Below are 17946 nucleotides of genomic sequence, written 5' to 3' on the forward strand. Positions count from 1 at the left end.
AAATTCGTCGGCTACTTTTGAATTTTAACTTGCAAAGCTCGTGGACTGAGTTCTGAAAGTTAACAGGTTAAAAGATATATGTGTAGCAGATGTAAGTCGCGATATGAAATGGTAAAGAAAATAAACGAGGCTGAAGATCTGGGGCTGGCGCAAAATACGTCGCTGAAGGCCTGCTTGGGTGCTAAGTTTAGGTGGGCAGCTACGCGCTTGTCACCACGGCAGCACAGCACCAACCCAGCGATAGAGCCACAGGCACCGCCACATTTAAAGGCCTGGCCCACTCTCTCGTCGCAAGGCTGCTTAAGCTACACCAACATTCATCATCACGAGCATTCAACACTCCAAGATTTATATGCAGGCTTGTCGCATAAACAATCTTTCGACAAAGGAACTTTGAGATTTGACGAAATCAAACATCGATCGCTTCATCAATACAAGGCACAATGCGACCTGGCGTCAGAAGTACTGTAGAGCGCCTGGACAGGCCCAGCGCCTACTATCAGAACCGCGTATGATCTCCCTTACGCGCTCTTCAACACCATCTACTAACACAATGCTAGAACAAGCGAAGACGTGATCGCGATGACGAGAGCAACCAACCACAAGAACCCCAAGTCGATCCTTTGGCCAATGCTACAACTCTCTATGTTGGCAACCTGTTTGTCTCCCCAAGTCTAGGCTCAGAAACAATAGGCAAAATCTAACTTTCTATGTCACCAAAAGGTCTTTCTACACAACCGAAGAACAGGTTTACGAGCTTTTCGCAAAGTGTGGCGAAATCAAGCGCCTCGTCATGGGCCTCGATCGTTTCAACAAGACACCCTGCGGTTTCTGCTTCGTCGAGTATTTTACACACCAGGACGCTCTTGATTGTTTGAAGTACATCGGCGGCACAAAACTCGACGAGCGCATCATTCGTACCGATTTGGACCCCGGTTTTGAGGAAGGCCGTCAGTACGGCCGTGGTAAATCTGGCGGTCAAGTACGTGACGAGTACCGCGAGGACTTTGACGAGGGCAGAGGAGGAGTTGGTAGGGCGATACAGGCCGAGGAACGAGACGAGTACGCTGAAGGCAAGTAACCTGGTGTATTAGAAGCAGAGGCTGTCCCCTGGAGCGAGATTTGGGACTCGATACCCTTAATTTTAAACAAGAAGCTTTCATCATTCGAGAAGGCTTATAGCTTCTGCTTTCTATGTGCCTTTGTGGCGTGTTTTCCTTTGTTTTCCCTTCCAATGCGTATCCTTAGTCTATTCCCGCACTGTCATATAAGACTGCCGCCAAAGCTTTTGTGATGTATTTTGGCAAATATTGTCATTATCTCGCAATTCGTAATTGAAACAAAGGTGTTGTACATGGACCCCAGCATGGATCTGCTTGTAATTCCCACTGTGGGATGAATACGCCGTTCTCCATATGATCTTCGACCTGGTAGTCCTGCTTTTTCGACCTCGTGAAATCGATTCTCTAGTAACCAGGGGGGTTGACTCGTTGTGACACCCTTGTCCACTTGGGTAGCTCTGTCAAAACATCAGTATTGGCCTGGAAGCAGTAAGCTGATCTGAATGGAGCAACATACTGTGAATACCCTTGCGGTAACGCTTAGCCTTGCGGTCAAACATGGTGTATTTATCCCTTGGCAGCATTTCAGCCTCAGTAGGCATCTCAGCCTTCCATCGGTCGAGGGCCTCGAGAGTCTGTCCCTTCTTGGCGAGAGCAGCGTCAACGGTAGCTACAACATCGTCGACGGCTCGGAGGCGAAGTCTGTGGCGGCGCTTCTGGAACTTGGACATCCTCCAGGGAACCTTCCATAGAAGGCCACCAGATAGAGGATTCGTGAAGCGAAATGCGCCGAACATCGTGGGAGGATTGTTGCGGATTTGGAGGCACAGTCGGAGGAGGTTTAGGTGATTGTCGAATGAACGTCAACTTTTTCCGGCAGTCGGCGGCTGTTACAACCGCGCGAGGGACTAGGCGCAGTGCCAATGGTTGGTTACTTTAAGCGCAGTAATGAGACCTGCGCTGGATGGAGGTCGTTTAGTGGGGGAACGTACTAGGTACTGCAGTGGGGGATTAGCTAGCCCGAGCTACAGCAGCGCATACCTTCCATTCCATTCAGCACCCAACGCCTCAGCGCAACTGGTAATTTAGACGACAACAATCTATGAACAAATCTACCGGACTCCCAAATCGTCATCATAATCCAGGACAGCCGAACAAACATCTCGATACACGTTGGATGCACTACGCGACACCATGAGTTATTACTTTGCCATTGTTGGCACTCAGGACAACCCGCTGTTTGAACATGAGTTCGGCACCTCGAAACAGGGCGGCGATGGCCAGTCGCGCTTCAGCGATCAAGTCCGTCATTTGAACCAGTTCATCTTGCATTCAAGTCTTGATATCGCTGAGGAAGTGCAATGGTCACATGGGCAGATGTAAGTGGTCACAGCATATCCTAGGGGGTACACTTAGGAGCAGGAAGGGGCTTTACTACATCGCGAATCGAAGTCGACATTGCTTCACAAACAAAGACCTGACTTTCTGACCTTGGTATCATCTAGGTACCTAAAGTGCATCGACAAATTCTTCAACAATTACATATCATGCTTCGTCACGGCCGGCAACGTCAAATTCCTCCTCCTTCATCAACCCATCGTCCCAACTGGCACATCATCGCGATCATCAACCGCTATCGGCGCCAATCCTACCAGCCAGGCCACCGAAGAGGCCATCAAGATGTTCTTTACAGAGGTATATGAGAACTGGGTTAAGGCGATCATGAGTCCTTTCTACCGTGCCAATATGGAGGTACGTAGTCCTATCTTTAGGACACGGGTGGCAGCAGCAGGAAGAAAATATCTTTAAGCTTAGACAGAGTTACGTGTTCTTATGATACCAATGTTTTCAGTTCTAATAGACAGCACGCTGAAATGTTTAATTCTATCCAATGTTTTCACGAGTTCGTTGGTGGTAGGACGAGTGTTCAGCGATCACAAACATGCGCGTAGAGGTCATGGGAGCATTATTGATTAATCAATGTTCAATGTGGTATTCATTTCGCAAGGTCGTCTTCCATGACGCCTGATGGTAATATCATATCCGTGTTTCCCCAACGCCGTAGTCAAGTACATCCATCCCAGTATCTGCAAATGTGCGACTGTGCAATCATTCGCAAAGCCAAACGAACCATTCGGTGTGCAGATAGCTGCTTAACCACCGAAACCGTAGAGGGTACGGCCCTGTCGCTTCAGAGCGTAAACGACGTCGAGAGAGGTGACGGTCTTGCGCTTGGCGTGCTCAGTGTAGGTGACGGCGTCACGGATGACACCCTCGAGGAAGGTCTTGAGAACACCACGGGTCTCCTCGTAAATCACTGAGAAGGCATGTTAGCACCCTGATGAAAGACGAATGATATGCGGTTGGTAACTTACTGGCAGAGATACGCTTGACACCACCACGACGAGCGAGACGTCGAATAGCGGGCTTGGTGATACCCTGGATGTTGTCTCGCAAAATCTTTCGGTGACGCTTGGCACCACCCTTGCCGAGGCCCTTGCCGCCCTTTCCGCCTGGGAAGAGTTAGTGACTGTTGTGAAGCTAACGGTGATGCATCATAGAAATAAAGTACTTACGTCCAGTCATATTGATAGATGAAGATAAGTGTTTGATGAAAAGAGATGAATGTGGCGCGTTATCGCGATGTTGCAAATGACGTTTGGTTGGAAGACGCGTTTGAGATGCTGAGTGAGAAGAGTGGAAGGGGAAAAGAAGGCTGCGGGGGGCGAGTGGAAGAGAAATAAATACGTGCAGGCAATCAGTAAAAAACAGCGACTGCAGGCACCGACAATCACTGGTAAATTGCGGGCATAATCACTAATAAATGGGCACCTAAAATCGAGGAATCCAAAACGCTATACTGCTTATAGAAACGCGCATGAGTGGTTCCGATGTCCGATTTTTTGATTGGTCAGATGCTCAGATCACTCCCGTCCCATGCTGCAGCCAGAAATGGAACAGCAGGAACTGAGTTAAAGGTAGGGGACTGGTAGAGTGGGTCCAACTACCTACAAACGCGCAAAGTCGCGTAGTAACTTCATGTCAACCAAACCTAGGACCAGAACCTGACAGCTGGTCGTAATGTCGCAATGTGCATCATGTCCTTGACGTAGGTACATTTATGGAATGGTCTAGAACAAGTATGATGATCATAGCGGTGCGGTTCATAGTCCATTTACTAGGTACAGATACAGGCAGGTTTGACGCCGAATAGTGCATCGACCTGCAATATTACTATGGCACATCAACAACGTCTAGTCTTGTTCCGAAGCATCTCTTGTATATTATTAAGTGCAGGTTGCATAGTCGATCCAACATCTTGAAAGTTGATCCCCTAAATAGAAGTCCATGCTCACATAGTCAAACGCAGTAGGAACTCATCATTCGTAGGCATTCATGGGCTCGGTCTTGCTACTCTGACTACCTATCCTTAGGGTATCATCTACCAGTTCGTCAATTCTCTGACTCGTCTTCAAGCCTTCGTAATGTACAAGTACTACAGCCCAGACCAATGCACGGTCTACACATACACAGAGTGAAGCCACTCCTCCATTTGCGTGCGTGAATGCAGGCCAGTCAAGGAACCTGCTTATACCAAAAAACGCCAATGCCATGCCCATGCTCTGGTACCAAAGTTAACAGTAGCGCCAACCACCAACCCTTATTCGATATATGCCACCTCCAAACCGTAGTTTGATCGAACAGAACAGCTCAACCCACGTCCTTCAATCGCTGGAACCAAGCTCCATATAACTCATTACGCTTATCATCTCCAAACCAAAGGCTACCAAACGCAAGCGCAGACTCTTTAAAATCGCAATGTTCATTACAATCATCACATCATTGAGTCGTCCATCTCCACGTCGTCCTCGAAACTCTCAATGGCTTCTTTGATCTGCTGGCTTGCCTATGAAGAATCAATGTTAGTGGTTGTCGGAATACGAAGCATGCAGCTGGCTTACCTTGGGATCCAGGGCAAGAGCAATAGTAAAGTGCCGCACTGAGAGCTGCTTCTCGCCCATGCTTCTATACAGTTTGCCGAGAAGAAAGTGGACCGTTGCTTCGTCTGGTGCCAAGTCCTTCAATATCATCAACTCCTTCTGTGCCTGTTCGAGCTGGCCAACAGCAAGTAGCGCTCTGGCCTTCTTGTACCGTGTTTGGGCGGCGCGGGGGGCAAGCTCTACTGCTTTACTGTATGCTTGAAGAGCAGGCATTATTTGTTTCTGCTTCTCCAACACTGTTCCGATACAGGTGATCAGGACTGCGTTGTTAGGATTGATACTTTGAGCGGCATGAAAGTGCGTATACGCCTTGTCGTATGCACCGAGACGTTCCTGAACTCTTCCAATACCATAGTAGGCATTGTAGTGGCGCTTATCGGCAGATATCGCTTGTCGGTACGCCGTCTGCGCTTTGTCATATTCTTCATTCGTAACGTACTCGTGTCCTTGTAAGGTAAAAGCGTATGCAAACTTGGGGTCCAGTTGGGTTGCTCTCTTGAAACACTTGAGAGCTTGCTCGTGATCGCGTGCTAATGACCAGGCATTGCCAAGTGCGCACCAAGCCTGTGGGGACAGCCAGGCTGAGTCCACAAGTTCATGCGCCAGAAATGAGAGGTCTGTCTCCCGTCTCAAATGCCACAAGATGGTCGAATACACCTCCATATCCTCGAGACGGGAAGGCGCTTGCACTCGCATTCTCCGGAAGAACTTTTCGGCCTCGGCGTATGAAGCCTGCTCATAATGCGCCCGTCCTATTTGAGCAAGCACCCAGGGGGTGTTCTGATGAGACACAGGAAGGGATTGGAAATGTTGAAGGCTCTCGGTGCATTGGAATTGAGACAATGAATAGTATCCATTCGCCAGCTTCTTTGTAAGGTCAAGTATCCATTTAAGCCCTTCTTCGAGCCTTTGAGCATCCAACTCCAATGTCTTGTGAACGGGAGGAGGTGGCGGTACGTCCTTGGGTTTTTGGACTTCGCCGTGGTCAATCTCAACATGAGTATCTTCTAGAGGTTTGCGATTACCACTAACCACACGGCCAACATTGTTGCCACTGGAACCAGGTCGAACGATTCGAGAGATGGGGGGTCTCGCCTTTTTCAATTCCCTGGGGGCTGCCGTTCCTATTGTAGTCGCGCTTGAGTTTGCTTTGGATAATGGGCGGAACATGTTGAGTCTCGCACTACGCCGCGTTGTTGTCGGCTCCTCTGTATTTGTCGCTCGTTGTGCGGGGTGTCCTGATACAGTCCGTTTCCTTTCCGCTGCTGGTATGGACGGTCGCAACGATGCGGAAGGTGCCGAGTTGGATGCGTCAGTCATTATGTTTTCGGTTGACTGCTCTTGCTGTCCCTTCTCTTGCGCCCTTGTGCGCCGAGAACCTATACGGTAGTTCATTCGTGGAGGAGCGTCATGTCCTTGGTCAATAGCTTGTGCTTGTCGTGTCCGGCGAGGCGGTGCTTGGGGAGGCTCATGAGATTGGCCGAGGCGGGATGATGTCGTGAATGATGATATCGGGCCTGGAGGTGTCTCCATTCCGTCGAAGCCAGAGCTACTATTAGTTGATGCTGTACAGCGCATACGTCCCTCCTGAATCTTCAGCATGAAGTCGCTTTTGTGGACTTCCTGACTAGAATCGCCGTTTGTCAGCTCGAGGCTGTCAAGGTTGTGACTTGAGCTGAACGGATCGTTCCCAACATCCGCTGCAGCGTTTCTTTGCGACTTCTTTGCGGGTAGGTCGGAAGGGATTGGCACGGAGCCTTCCCTGTATATCATTGGGTTTGTTTCCACATCGAAGCTATGGACAATGGGGTCGTTGGCTTTAAAAATAGTTGGTACGCGAACTGTAACACCAAGGTCACATAAAGCTGAGAAGGCATCCCACATGAAAGGGTTGAGTTGCAGAGCCTCTTCATAGCAGCTAACGGCCTTTTTCTTGTCATCATAGCCGCGGTGCAGTCTTCCCAGAAGGCATAGTACTGCAGGCGCATCAGGAAGAGCCGTTCGGGCCGTCGCGCTGTGTTTTCCCAAGCTGCATTTTGACGCCCAGAGGCCCCGAGCCTTTTCTAAGGCCGATAGGCCGTCCTTATATCTTTCGAGTGCCAAACATGCTTGGGCGAATACCCAGGCACAGCCCAAATGAGCACCTCGATATCCTATGGCCTTGCTCACGTCGTAAGCGGAGCGATAGTCACCAAGACGCAAATGGCATAGCGAGTAGAGGTATGCAGACTCGCTGGACCTTGGGTCTTGTGCCGTCAAGCGTTCGGAGAAGAAAAGGGCGTTGTCGTATGAGGCGTTGTCAAGATGGTAATGTATCACTTGTCTTAGAAGGCCATTAACGGCCGTCGGGGTAGGAGCCATGCTGGATGTTGCTGTCCAGTGACAAGGCGTGCGGTAGGAGTTTCGGGGTTCGGAAGGTGAAGGCGCTGACGGTGCTCCTTAACGATGTCTGATGGCCATGAGACGTCGATGGATAGAAACAAGATATGGGCTTCAGCGGAGAGTGGCCCAACAACTCGCGACCGAATGAATAGTCTTTCCGTTTGACCAAACAATTATTTGTTGTCTGTATGGGCCGTTCGCGTGGGTAGCGGGGACAGTCGAGTCGAAAGAAAACAAAGCAACCGTGGGTCGGTCACTAGCTGGTCGCAGTCGCAGTCGCTTTCGACTTTGTCAAAGGAATTAATAATTAATGCAACGAAAAAAAAAGAGATGGTATACGCGAAGAAAGCTTTCGATTCGAGGCGGTGTTTTGATGTTACAACCTAGGGGGGCTTGCAAGAGGTCGTCAAAAAGAATCGTCAAAGTCAATCGATGGCTGGCAACGTTTCGTGAACGGACGGGAACGGTGGGTCCAGAGCGAGCGAGAGTGTTGATGAAGATGAGACTAAGGGGGGAGCTCAAAAGTATAGAAAGGATGAAGAAAGACAAATTTCCCTGCTACCAGCTAATACGACTTCGATATGAGTTGCTCATGGTATGAATTGCGAACTCGGTCTGAGCTTCAAAGAGGATGCGGTAAGAGAAGATGGAAGGTCCAAACCTGAACGTTAAACAGGCTTGAATGTTTGGTAGTGACGGGTTCCAATGATGGCAAGCGCGCGGTACCTGCCTAGAGTCGTGGATGTACTATGCTGTGATTGGTTCAGGGTTGCGCCTAGCAACCAGCTTCCAAGTATAGATACTTGGAAATACTACGCACGCTCGCCCAAATGTAAGTACCTGAAACTACAGATCTCAAATCTTTCAGCCACTGAGGTTTCGTGCTGCTAGTTCAAGTTCATAGTAGTTCATGCCCAGAATCCAAATAATTGATTGCTTGATATAAGCCCAGAGTGGCTACCAAGGAATACCTAGGTACATTGGGAAGAAATAATAATGGAAGAGTAAAGCCCCCCTTTCTCGACCAGTGTTCCAGGTTTCCTTCTTTCTGATATAAAATGGCCAATTGTCGAGTATCAGCTGCATCTATCCTTAGGTACCTAGGTAGGTAGGTTTTAGCTTAGTAGTGCTTTCGCATGGAACAAATTCTCTACTGCCAGTCCAGTAACGAACATGAGTCTTGTCTGGATTTCAAGGTACGAATCAATATGCCCTGTGTAAGTTGGCAGGTAAGATCAATACAGTGGCAATGTGAAACGGTAGTTTTGAATGGTAGAACACGAGGTTCTCAGATATTCATTAATCATGACTGAGTATCCTATATCCACCACTCTTCTCGAGGGCAAGGGCCTGATGTTCCCATCATTCCCTTCCCTCACAATGCCAGGACACAACCAGGCTGTTTTACTACTGACTAGGATCGTGACCACATTTAAGCAGCGATGGTAACCTCAACCTCAACACCGGCCTCGACTATAAATTGGTTAGACTTTGTGCAACTATCCTGACGAAACGGGATCCCTTACTGTTGACGATGACGGACTTGACAACCTCGGTGGGGGCGTGGAGGTCGATGAGGCGCTTGTGAACACGGAGCTCGTAGGAGTCCCAGGTCTTGGAACCCTCACCACAAGGGGTCTTGCGGGTGGTGATCTTGAGGTTCTTGGTGGGCAGGCGGACAGGGCCCTTGATGGTGAGGCCCTTGCTGCGGGCACGCTCAATGAGCTCAGCGCTGACCTTCTCAAGAGACTGAACCTTTCGGCTGGTCAGGGTGATTCGGATACGGTGGCTCTTCTAATGTGGATGTTAGCATCGTCGTCAGAGTCGCAATCGCAATCGCAGTCGTAGGTGAGGGGTTGTATCAACGTACGGGAGCATCACCGACGTCCTTCTCGTTCTTCTGGTGAGACATTGTGAATGGGCTGTCAAGACTCGGCAAAGGCGACTGCAACGGTAACGTGATGACGGCCTGGGAAGGATGAGGGATTGATTCCTTTTGTTGTAGAAGAGTTCACGATTTAGCCCCAATTCAAAAAGTTGTGCGCTTATCGCTTATCTGGCACCTCGCCCCCACATGATCCCACGTGACTCTATTACTAGGTGTTGATCCAGTCTCATGGAACAGACATGAAAGCAAGAACCATGATTTTACTCCAAACTGAACTGACCATCTCTTACCTAGGTATGTAATAAAAGTAAAAAGATATAGAACTGTAAACACGTATATATATGCTGCTCGATATAAAGTCTCATTCCATTACTTAGTGCTCTTGGACGAGCTTTACACCTGGTTAAGGCCAGCCCAGCCCAAAGGCGGAAAGTGGAGGTGCCTAGCAGATCACTGCAATGAAGGCTATCCCTTATCATCAACGTCCAACTTCGTCATTCCACTCACTCATCAAGTCAACGGTCAAGCTTCATTTTCGCCTTTTTTTCATTCTGTCATCATTCGCATAACGAGGCTTTTACAGCTTTATACGCCCAGCATACAACAGTCACAATGGCCCAGAAAGCAAAGAAGGACCGCGCCAAATCCAACGCCGCGGCGCTGAACAACCTCCACGTCGGCTCCCTAGTCGTCAACGCCCTTTTTCTCCTCTCTCATTTTCTATTCCGTTCTCGATCCCTCTGGTTATACGGCCTCTTTTCTGTACCTGCGCTCATCTGCGAGTATGTTCTCGAGTTTTCCGGCCGACCCAAGTACGACCCGACGACCAAGGCCCTACGCTCCGCTGGTGAAGATCTGTCCTCTCCTGGTTTGACTGAATACATGTTTGACGTTATCTGGGTCACCTGGGCCGCGGTTTTTCTTGTCATTTTCCTCGGAAACAAAGCTTGGTTTTTGTGGCTTGTTCTTCCTGCTTACGGCCTGTACCTCGGAAGTGGACTGCTCGGTATGGGAAAGCAGAAGATGGCCGAGTTTCAAGGAGCTGGTGATGTTGGCGCCGGTGCAGCTCCCCCCGGCAACCGAAAGGCGCGCCGTGCTGCTTAATCGATTCAATTGTTTCTATGGGCTCTTTATCTACTCAGGCACCTTCAATCAGCCAGGCTGTCTAAGTGCTTTGCTTCGGACGCTCTCCCGTCCATCGCTCCAGGGTATCGTCGTCTACATTACGGACCAAAATATGAACGTGCTCCAGAGCGCGCACGCTCTGAAGGGCTACCCAGTTTTTGAACCACAGCACTCGATTCTCTCCGTCTGGGCCAAGAGCATCAATGAAAGTCTCCTCTACAAAAGACTGGACCAATGCTCTACTCTCAGGCGTCATATCACCGGTCTCGGGATCTGTTGGAATGGTTGTGCGCAACCATACGACAATATGCCGAATCTCCGAATCCAACCCATAGGGCCAGTCATTAATCAGGATACGGTAGTCTGAAGTGTCTTTAAATGGGATGGAAGATGCGGGCGTGAAAGGCGGGTTGCCCCATTCCTTGGGCAGGCGATTGACGAGCAGGTAGTTTGTCATGGAGCCATACTCTGCTTTTGTTTCGGCAGTCCAGGCCATGTATCGACGAAGGTCAGAAGGCTTGCGCTTCAAGACTGACAAGTTGTTTGCCTCTGACTGGTATTAATGCCTGGTCTCACAGCAGGAAGTAGTCGTCGAGTATATCCTCAACTAGGGCCACTCACTAATAATTTTCTTCAGCTCCTGCCAGTCATGCTTGTGAAATTCTTCGTCGGTTTGTGAAAGAACCCATTTATCAACATCAGTCAGCGGGAAAGGCGCTTCTTCTGGAAGGGATTCGCCCATCTTGAAAGAAGGCGTCGTTGATGTGAACGATTTTAGGAAATTTCCCTGCCGAATATGCCAAGCAGTTGGTACCGACAGCTTGTTGTGTAGTTGTGACGTAGATCCTGCGATGTTAAGCTCCGTCTATTGAGAGAATGTTCAAAACCCACTCGCTCGCATTGTCATTGTATGAATGCGGTGAGAAATTGGCCCCAACCAGATTATGTCAGCTGTTGCGAGACGTCGAAACATCATTGTCATTCACTCGCATGAATCGAGTTACAAGTGTTCCTTTAGGGTAAAGGAAGAAATATGGACATTGAGGTTTATTAATCGAGGTCATCGCATCACATGTAAGGAAGGTCGATCTCTGATTTACAACTGTCAGGCTAGGCGGGTTTCCAAGTCCCAGCACTTAAATCAACTGCCACCAGCCCCCCCATCATCGATCTGATACCCGTCTCTCTCAACGCGTCAGGGATAGATTTAGAGATATACTGAAATCTGGAACAATCGGGCTACGGACATATCATTTTCTCGTTCTTCATTTCTTTTTCAGCTCCATCGATAGCTTCCCAGAGGCTTCTGAAACACTCACTTATGCGTTGAAAGCTGTCGGCCATTCTCTCTCGGATTTCATGACCCATTCCTCTCGCCAGGCAAAGGTTCCCTCACAATGATCCTCGGCCCTATAACCCTCATTGACTGCGGCGTTTTCCTCATATTTCTTGCGCCTCAGCTTATATGGAACGCTGGATTCTTTCTCACTCTATTCACGGCCCTCAAGGCTTTGCCATTCCTATGTCGGTAAACACTCGCTGAACATCTGCCATAAGCTAACTCACATGACAAACACAGTGATTCAACTACCCTATGAATTTGTCACCGATCGTTACCTGACTCACCCGAGTCGACAACTCGCATTCACGCAAACTGCTACAGTATTCGAGGATTTCGTGATACGCTGCGTACGGTATGCGTTTGCTAACATGCCCGCCAAAGTTGGAAGGGTCTTCTTTGGCAAATACGTTGCACTGCCATTCACCCGGTGGCGGATGCTTCGACATGGCTACGTTAGATCTCCGGTGCACTATCGAGAGTATGAGATTGGACAAGTATGCTACTCGTTGCTAGGGGCCGGTCGTTCAACTAATAGGTAGTAGGGGGCCATTCAGACCAAAGGTACCTGGATCATGCACCAACCAGAGCATCCTCCGGATTTTGTGCTCTATTATGTCCACGGTAGGATTCGGGACTCGTACACTTCTTCTCTACGTAAAACTAATTGTCACAAGGCGGTGGGTTCCTGATGGGCTCGAGTTACTTTTATCTCGAGTTCCTTATGGCCTGGCATCACCTCCTAGTTCAAGCTGGGTTTAAGAATCCAGCCATATTTGGGCTTGAATACACTTTGGTGCCTGATCAAGTCTACCCAAGACAGGTTCTAGAAGCCTTGGAAGGTTACAGGCATGTTCTCAAAGTCGTCAAGGACGCCTCCAAGGTCTGCGTCTCAGGCGACTCGGCTGGTGGTTCATTGATCCTTAGCATGCTACTCGAACTGGGAGCTCAAGCAGCCAGCCAAGATAAAAATGGCGTCAATGCTGATACCCAAGGTGGCCTTGCTGATTTTGATACATCACATCTGCCCTTGCCCCGAATGGCGACACTTATCTCGCCATGGATAACACTCATGTCGAACTTGCACTACAATTCCAAAAGTGATTTCTTGGACAAACGCACTCTGTGGAAGTATGCACAAGAGTATGCAGGTGAAAATATGATCCAACAGCAGCCAGCCTCTCCCGGAAATTGTGTCGATGACAAGCTCTGGAGAGCAGCCAGTCCTGAACGAGGATATTTCGTCATATTTGGGGAAGAAGAGGTCTTTGCCCCGGATATTGAAGACTTTCTCAAAAGACAGGCTAAAATCGGTGTTCAGGCCGAAGGACAGAAATTTGATGGGGGCATCCACGCATGGCCTGTGGCCTCGCTGTTCCTTTCGAGCACAGAGGAGAAGCGACTGCAAGGACTTCGAACTGCTGTCAAGGAGATTAGAAGACGAATGCTTGAATGGGGTACATTGAACGGTGATAAAGTGTAGTAGTCAGATTAGATCAAGTAAAAATTCACAGACAAGGCCTGCAGTTGGTGAATCAGGAACCATAGTGTAAAACTCGGCTTCGTCCTCACCAGGCCTGCTCAGAGATTAAAGCTCAACTTGTATCATCATAAAAACGTGGAGAAAGAGAGTGAAAACATTGGTAGAAACACTTACACTTGCCTAATATAGAACGGAATGTGTGCCTGCAGGATCGCTAGGTGATGTGTTACCTATGTTAAGGAGATAGTAGGTAACTCAGTAGATACTGGTATGGGCTACAGGACGGAAGCTTAAAGCGCCTAACTGCAGGCATCCAGGTCATGCCAGTTACTTCAGTGTTTGAATCAGCGCTACGTTTCCGTGTATCTTTTGAAGGAGTACGGATGGAATGGACTCCACCGACGCGCAGGCGCATTATGCCGCTGATGTGAGGCATAGATAGCTCAAGCCATGTTATGTCTGAGGTTGACGATGTATATGCGGAAACGATAAATCATCACCTAAAGAAAGATAGCACTGCATCATAATTCTCAAGCTTCCTGGGTGAGGTAGAAAAGCTGAGATCAAGTTCAAGTAGATGGAGCGTTGTAAGAATGAAATATAAAAATCATTAATAACAAAGTTATGCTATTAAAATGATGCTCATCTATGGTGTGGGGCACACGTGGTGCTGTACGTTCCTGCCGATTCCTGTCAAGCTCCCCAGAAGGCAGCAGGGCAGGTACCCAGGATTAGGTTGCATAAAATACTACCATGGCACACTATAGCGCAGTGTGGGAGCCCGTAGATCTCATGGATGGTTCCTTACAGGGCCGAGAACCCAGGCAGGCAGTTACTTACCTCCGTGTGTGCACCTATGCCCGAGGATCAGCTTGAGACGGCGCCGTCTCTGATTTGGTGTTTGGCGTCAAGTCACAAGGGCCTACCAGCCTGCCTACCACAGCTACTTCCGTCTCGTAAATACAAGAGACATCCCTCCGCCTTCCATGTGCACATATAAACGGCCGGCATTCCCTCGTTTCCCCCGCCACTTAATATCATTCATTGCCAATTACTGACGCCTCTTACCTCTACGATAGCGACCTCATGACCACAGCCATCACCATCGCCTTCAGTCATTACCGGAACTGGGTAGCCAACAGCCAGGCTGGGTAGAAGATCCGCTGCTCCACCCTGTTATTATTACATGATCCCTTGCACTCATTGTACACTTACACGGCTGCACTTTGGCTTGGTCTCGACTTTTGTACAGATCAGTCCCCACGTCTATTAAACGTCGAGTCGAGTTATCAGCTGTCATATCGTACATATTCTTTCTAGTACATCCTTTCGCCATCATCGTCATCGTCATTGTCATCGTCATTTTCATCGTCAACCGCTAGCTCTGAGCTTTCACACCACCAACTCAATTGAGGCTCAAAACGTCTGCTTGATCACCCAGCTTACACGCGCATTCTCGCCTTCCGAACCTTGTTTCAACCCGCTTACTGTACTGCCTTCCACCAGGAGAATTGGCAGAACAGGTCCAGTCCAGTTGTTGTCATCTTGGTTACAAGGGGCTGTCTTACATAGACTAGTAGCCTGTCCCCGTCCCCTCCTCCTGCGCTGCAACCAACCGCTTTGCGATACATAGTTGGAAAGGCAGCAGTTTGTCGTTTCTTCCTCGTCCGCATCTCTAAGCCTTAGCATCTCTGTCCCGTATGCGGTCTCGTTAGGACGGCCACACTGCATTGTCAACCATCACGTCAACTAGAGCACATCGTCATTCCCAAACCCTGTCCAGGGACGGGAACCCGAGCTTGCTGATTCGTGAACCAGACTCCTTATTTCCCCTGTCCATTACGCACGGCTCTTATCGGCACCCGTTCAGCTGCAGCATCTAGCCTTCCTGGCGAACTACATAGTCAGTGTTGAGGATTGATGTTTGGTTGATATATTAGCCCAGAGGGAACCCTTTCAGCCGCCGCTTTGTCTCTTGTCTCCTTGTTCCAAGCTCTAGGCTCCCGTCACATATATCTACCAGTACTGTACCCGGACAGGCCCTCGCGTATTTTTAGCTGAATAACCAAACCGAGTACAACAGCCGACACAAAGACTCAATTCGACACATCGAACAAAGCATTAACTGTTAGTGGTCTGGCTTCCGGCTGCCTACGATCTTGTTGTTGTATGTCTTGCTCTTGATTACAAAAGGAAATTCCAAAAACACAAACACAAACCAAGCACGGTGAATAGCAAATACAGGTTCGTGCTTACAGCTACCTTTGTTCTGTGACGCAGGCTTGTATCACCCCGCTATTATTTCGTCTGTGCCGCCAGGCACCTTGTCATCCACAGCACACAACATTCTCTACTAATATCGAAGTTGATCGGCTGGCGTTTAATACCCGTATATCCACAGGGAGGAATTCTTTCATTACTGGCTTTCTGCTGGACTTTGGTAATTTTAGCCCGGCCGCTTCGGCGTGCACGCCCCACCATAAACCCAATCTCTCGGCAGGAGAAAGACCCAGACATAAAAATTTATTATGTCTGCCGACGACAGCTATGCCCCCAAGTCTCCGGACCTCTCCTCTTTTTACTCAAACGGTCCCACTCAGGAAGAAGTGCATCATCCACAAACAGACAGTCACTTTAGGCCGGGATACGAATATAAAGCAGAGTCCCCAACCTACACCAGATCTGCTTCTTTTTCTTCCTACGTTCCCCCTTCTCCTCACTTCGACAACACCACTCGTGTCTCAGCCGACTCCACGTTCCATCATTTGGAGTTCGACTACCAACAACGTTCTGCGCAACCAAGAACTTCAAGGCCGGAATATCAGCCCTATCCATCGCGACATTCTTCTATCCCAGAGCACTACATCTACTCCACACCGGACCAACCAAGACTTTCCGGCCACGGCTACGAGTGTGATCCTACCTCTTCGCATTCATATCCACGACAGCCTCAAGTGCGACAAGCTTCGCTCGGCGGCCAAGTGTACCCAGAGCAAGCTTCCAACCACAACGCGACAACATACGACCCGTCCTACACACCGCTAACCGCAGCTGGTGGTTTGGAACGAACCTCTACGTTTGGCGCTGCACAATTCGATACGAATATGCCTCCGCGCAAAGCCGCGCCCCCTGCGGCGCCTGCAATCGACCCATCTCCCGTTCGAACCAAATTCCCCACAGCCAGGATCAAGCGAATCATGCAGGCTGACGAGGAAGTTGGCAAAGTTGCGCAGCAAACCCCGATTGCTGTGGGCAAAGCTCTCGAGCTTTTTATGATACAGCTCGTGACGAAGAGCGCCGACGTAGCCAAGGATAAAGGCTCAAAGAGGGTCACTGCGTCAATGCTCAAGCAAGTTGTAGAAACAGATGAACAATGGGATTTCCTACGTGATATAGTTAGTCGTGTCGAGAACGAGAAGGAGGGCAGCAGGTCCAAGGCTAAGCAAGAGAGCTCAAGTGATGAGGAAATTGAAGAGCCAAAAAAGAGAACACGCGGTGGTCGGAAGAAGAAAGCGGCATGAGGCATTGTGCTTTGATCCTGTACGAAGGATTGTTGTGCAAGCTTTTTGTTGTTTTTATTGTTTTTGGGATGTGTCATGAGAAAATGACCAAGTGGTTGGCGTTCGGGAGGACTCGCATCGAGCCGGTGTTTGGCGCTACGGAAGACTTTTCGTCCCATAGCCTTTGTTGTGTTATTTGAAGCTTGCGTATCATTATACGTTTATGAGATGGGGATGGATGTGATTGTTAGGTAGTTACTAGTGTTTCGCGGAACCATCTCCAGTTTAAGCTATATAGAATTTCTCGGAATATCACTAAATACTCTCTTGTCCATCGATAATCAATCGTTTGCGTTTTAGAAGGAAATGGCGACATGGGGTTTTGGATGATTATACGGAGCATGCTATTAAATGTGGGCAAGTGTCATGGTCTGTTTTCCATCAGGACTGTCGTGTTATTCAAAGAATGGATTTTTTTATCTATCATACCCGTTTCCTCTCGTTGCAACGATTTCACCTGTTGTGGTTATTACCCGGGAGTAGCACAAACCACTGACGTAAAAGCATCTGACGTCAGCAGTATACGGAACAACAAACTTTGACCAGGAACTTAATTGTGCATGAACTTGCAGGTTGAGGGCACACAAGAAAGTCTAGCAATTTGATACTTTACAATAAATCACATGTACTGACTAGACACGCTGCTGATTACTACCTACCTACTTAAGAATTACCTACCTATCTTAGTAGATACCTAGCAGTACCTAACAGGTAATTAATCAGAATCTCTGAAGAAAATATGGAGAAGGAGATGGCACTCCGAGTCGCCAAAAGGGACCATGCATATCTAGTGGGTAACAGAAAAGTTGGCCTCTGAGCTTAAGGCAGCAAAAATAAAGAAGCTAAGAGTAGGGTTTAAATGACATGAATTGACTCACTAATTCTGTCTCTCATGCCTCCGGCTGTCAACTTTTCTGGTTCATACTCGAGTCCAATTCCAGGACAGTATTTCAGTATAGTGCCCCCAGGCTTCGCTCGACCTCAGGGGTGTAGCAAGCTGTCTCATTGGGCTACTGAGAGGTTTTCCATTAGTTCTCACAGGTGAGCTCCTTGGCTTGATCGCCTAAAGCCAAGAGGCCAGGTAAGTTATCCCACTCCTGGTTCTGA

At 48.8% G+C, this 17946-nt stretch overlaps 11 protein-coding genes across 11 annotated transcripts; 5 read left to right on the top strand and 6 right to left on the bottom strand.

Annotated features, from left to right (window-relative positions):
- Positions 1-325: 325 nt before the first annotated feature.
- FGSG_05488 (nuclear cap-binding protein subunit 2) lies at positions 326-1177 on the top strand. The gene is made up of 3 exons (XM_011325731.1): positions 326-509; positions 561-658; positions 724-1177. The coding sequence occupies exons 1-3, from the start codon at positions 444-446 to the stop codon at positions 1079-1081; spliced, it is 522 nt and encodes a 173-aa protein (XP_011324033.1). The 5' UTR covers positions 326-443; the 3' UTR covers positions 1082-1177.
- Positions 1178-1273: 96 nt separating this feature from the next.
- Positions 1274-1904, bottom strand: FGSG_05489 (uncharacterized protein). The gene is made up of 2 exons (XM_011325732.1): positions 1579-1904; positions 1274-1519 (listed from the first exon to the last, which is right to left on the bottom strand). Exons 1-2 carry the CDS (start codon positions 1856-1858, stop codon positions 1467-1469), a joined length of 333 nt encoding a protein of 110 aa, XP_011324034.1. The 5' UTR covers positions 1859-1904; the 3' UTR covers positions 1274-1466.
- Positions 1905-2101: 197 nt separating this feature from the next.
- On the top strand, positions 2102-2952 carry FGSG_05490 (uncharacterized protein). Its single transcript, XM_011325733.1, has 2 exons — positions 2102-2440; positions 2567-2952. The coding sequence occupies exons 1-2, from the start codon at positions 2256-2258 to the stop codon at positions 2868-2870; spliced, it is 489 nt and encodes a 162-aa protein (XP_011324035.1). The 5' UTR covers positions 2102-2255; the 3' UTR covers positions 2871-2952.
- FGSG_05491 (uncharacterized protein) lies at positions 2809-3762 on the bottom strand. Its single transcript, XM_011325734.1, has 3 exons — positions 3638-3762; positions 3437-3574; positions 2809-3378 (listed from the first exon to the last, which is right to left on the bottom strand). Exons 1-3 carry the CDS (start codon positions 3645-3647, stop codon positions 3215-3217), a joined length of 312 nt encoding a protein of 103 aa, XP_011324036.1. The 5' UTR covers positions 3648-3762; the 3' UTR covers positions 2809-3214.
- A 1134-nt stretch (positions 3763-4896) lies between these two features.
- On the bottom strand, positions 4897-7423 carry FGSG_05492 (uncharacterized protein; the record flags this gene model as incomplete). The annotated part of the gene is made up of 2 exons (XM_011325735.1): positions 4897-4968; positions 5024-7423. 2 exons carry the CDS (start codon positions 7421-7423, stop codon positions 4897-4899), a joined length of 2472 nt encoding a protein of 823 aa, XP_011324037.1.
- A 1240-nt stretch (positions 7424-8663) lies between these two features.
- On the bottom strand, positions 8664-9459 carry FGSG_05493 (40S ribosomal protein S20). Its single transcript, XM_011325736.1, has 3 exons — positions 9315-9459; positions 8971-9238; positions 8664-8917 (listed from the first exon to the last, which is right to left on the bottom strand). The coding sequence occupies exons 1-3, from the start codon at positions 9354-9356 to the stop codon at positions 8877-8879; spliced, it is 351 nt and encodes a 116-aa protein (XP_011324038.1). The 5' UTR covers positions 9357-9459; the 3' UTR covers positions 8664-8876.
- Positions 9460-9944: 485 nt separating this feature from the next.
- On the top strand, positions 9945-10436 carry FGSG_05494 (uncharacterized protein; the record flags this gene model as incomplete). The annotated part of the gene is made up of 1 exon (XM_011325737.1): positions 9945-10436. One exon carries the CDS (start codon positions 9945-9947, stop codon positions 10434-10436), a length of 492 nt encoding a protein of 163 aa, XP_011324039.1.
- FGSG_05495 (uncharacterized protein) lies at positions 10429-11199 on the bottom strand (the record flags this gene model as incomplete). Its single annotated transcript, XM_011325738.1, has 2 exons — positions 10429-10988; positions 11079-11199. The coding sequence occupies 2 exons, from the start codon at positions 11197-11199 to the stop codon at positions 10498-10500; spliced, it is 612 nt and encodes a 203-aa protein (XP_011324040.1). The 3' UTR covers positions 10429-10497.
- A 968-nt stretch (positions 11200-12167) lies between these two features.
- Positions 12168-13279, top strand: FGSG_05496 (uncharacterized protein; the record flags this gene model as incomplete). Its single annotated transcript, XM_011325739.1, has 2 exons — positions 12168-12318; positions 12474-13279. 2 exons carry the CDS (start codon positions 12168-12170, stop codon positions 13277-13279), a joined length of 957 nt encoding a protein of 318 aa, XP_011324041.1.
- Positions 13280-13809: 530 nt separating this feature from the next.
- FGSG_05497 (uncharacterized protein) lies at positions 13810-15010 on the bottom strand (the record flags this gene model as incomplete). Its single annotated transcript, XM_011325740.1, has 5 exons — positions 13810-13836; positions 14348-14452; positions 14495-14545; positions 14726-14766; positions 14848-15010. 5 exons carry the CDS (start codon positions 15008-15010, stop codon positions 13810-13812), a joined length of 387 nt encoding a protein of 128 aa, XP_011324042.1.
- A 774-nt stretch (positions 15011-15784) lies between these two features.
- Positions 15785-17020, top strand: FGSG_05498 (uncharacterized protein). Its single transcript, XM_011325741.1, has one exon. The coding sequence runs from the start codon at positions 15808-15810 to the stop codon at positions 16798-16800; it is 993 nt and encodes a 330-aa protein (XP_011324043.1). The 5' UTR covers positions 15785-15807; the 3' UTR covers positions 16801-17020.
- The last annotated feature ends 926 nt before the right edge of the window (positions 17021-17946 follow it).

This window comes from Fusarium graminearum, chromosome 3, assembly GCF_000240135.3.
Source record: "Fusarium graminearum PH-1 chromosome 3, whole genome shotgun sequence".
NCBI classification, from domain to species: Eukaryota; Fungi; Ascomycota; class Sordariomycetes; order Hypocreales; family Nectriaceae; genus Fusarium; species Fusarium graminearum.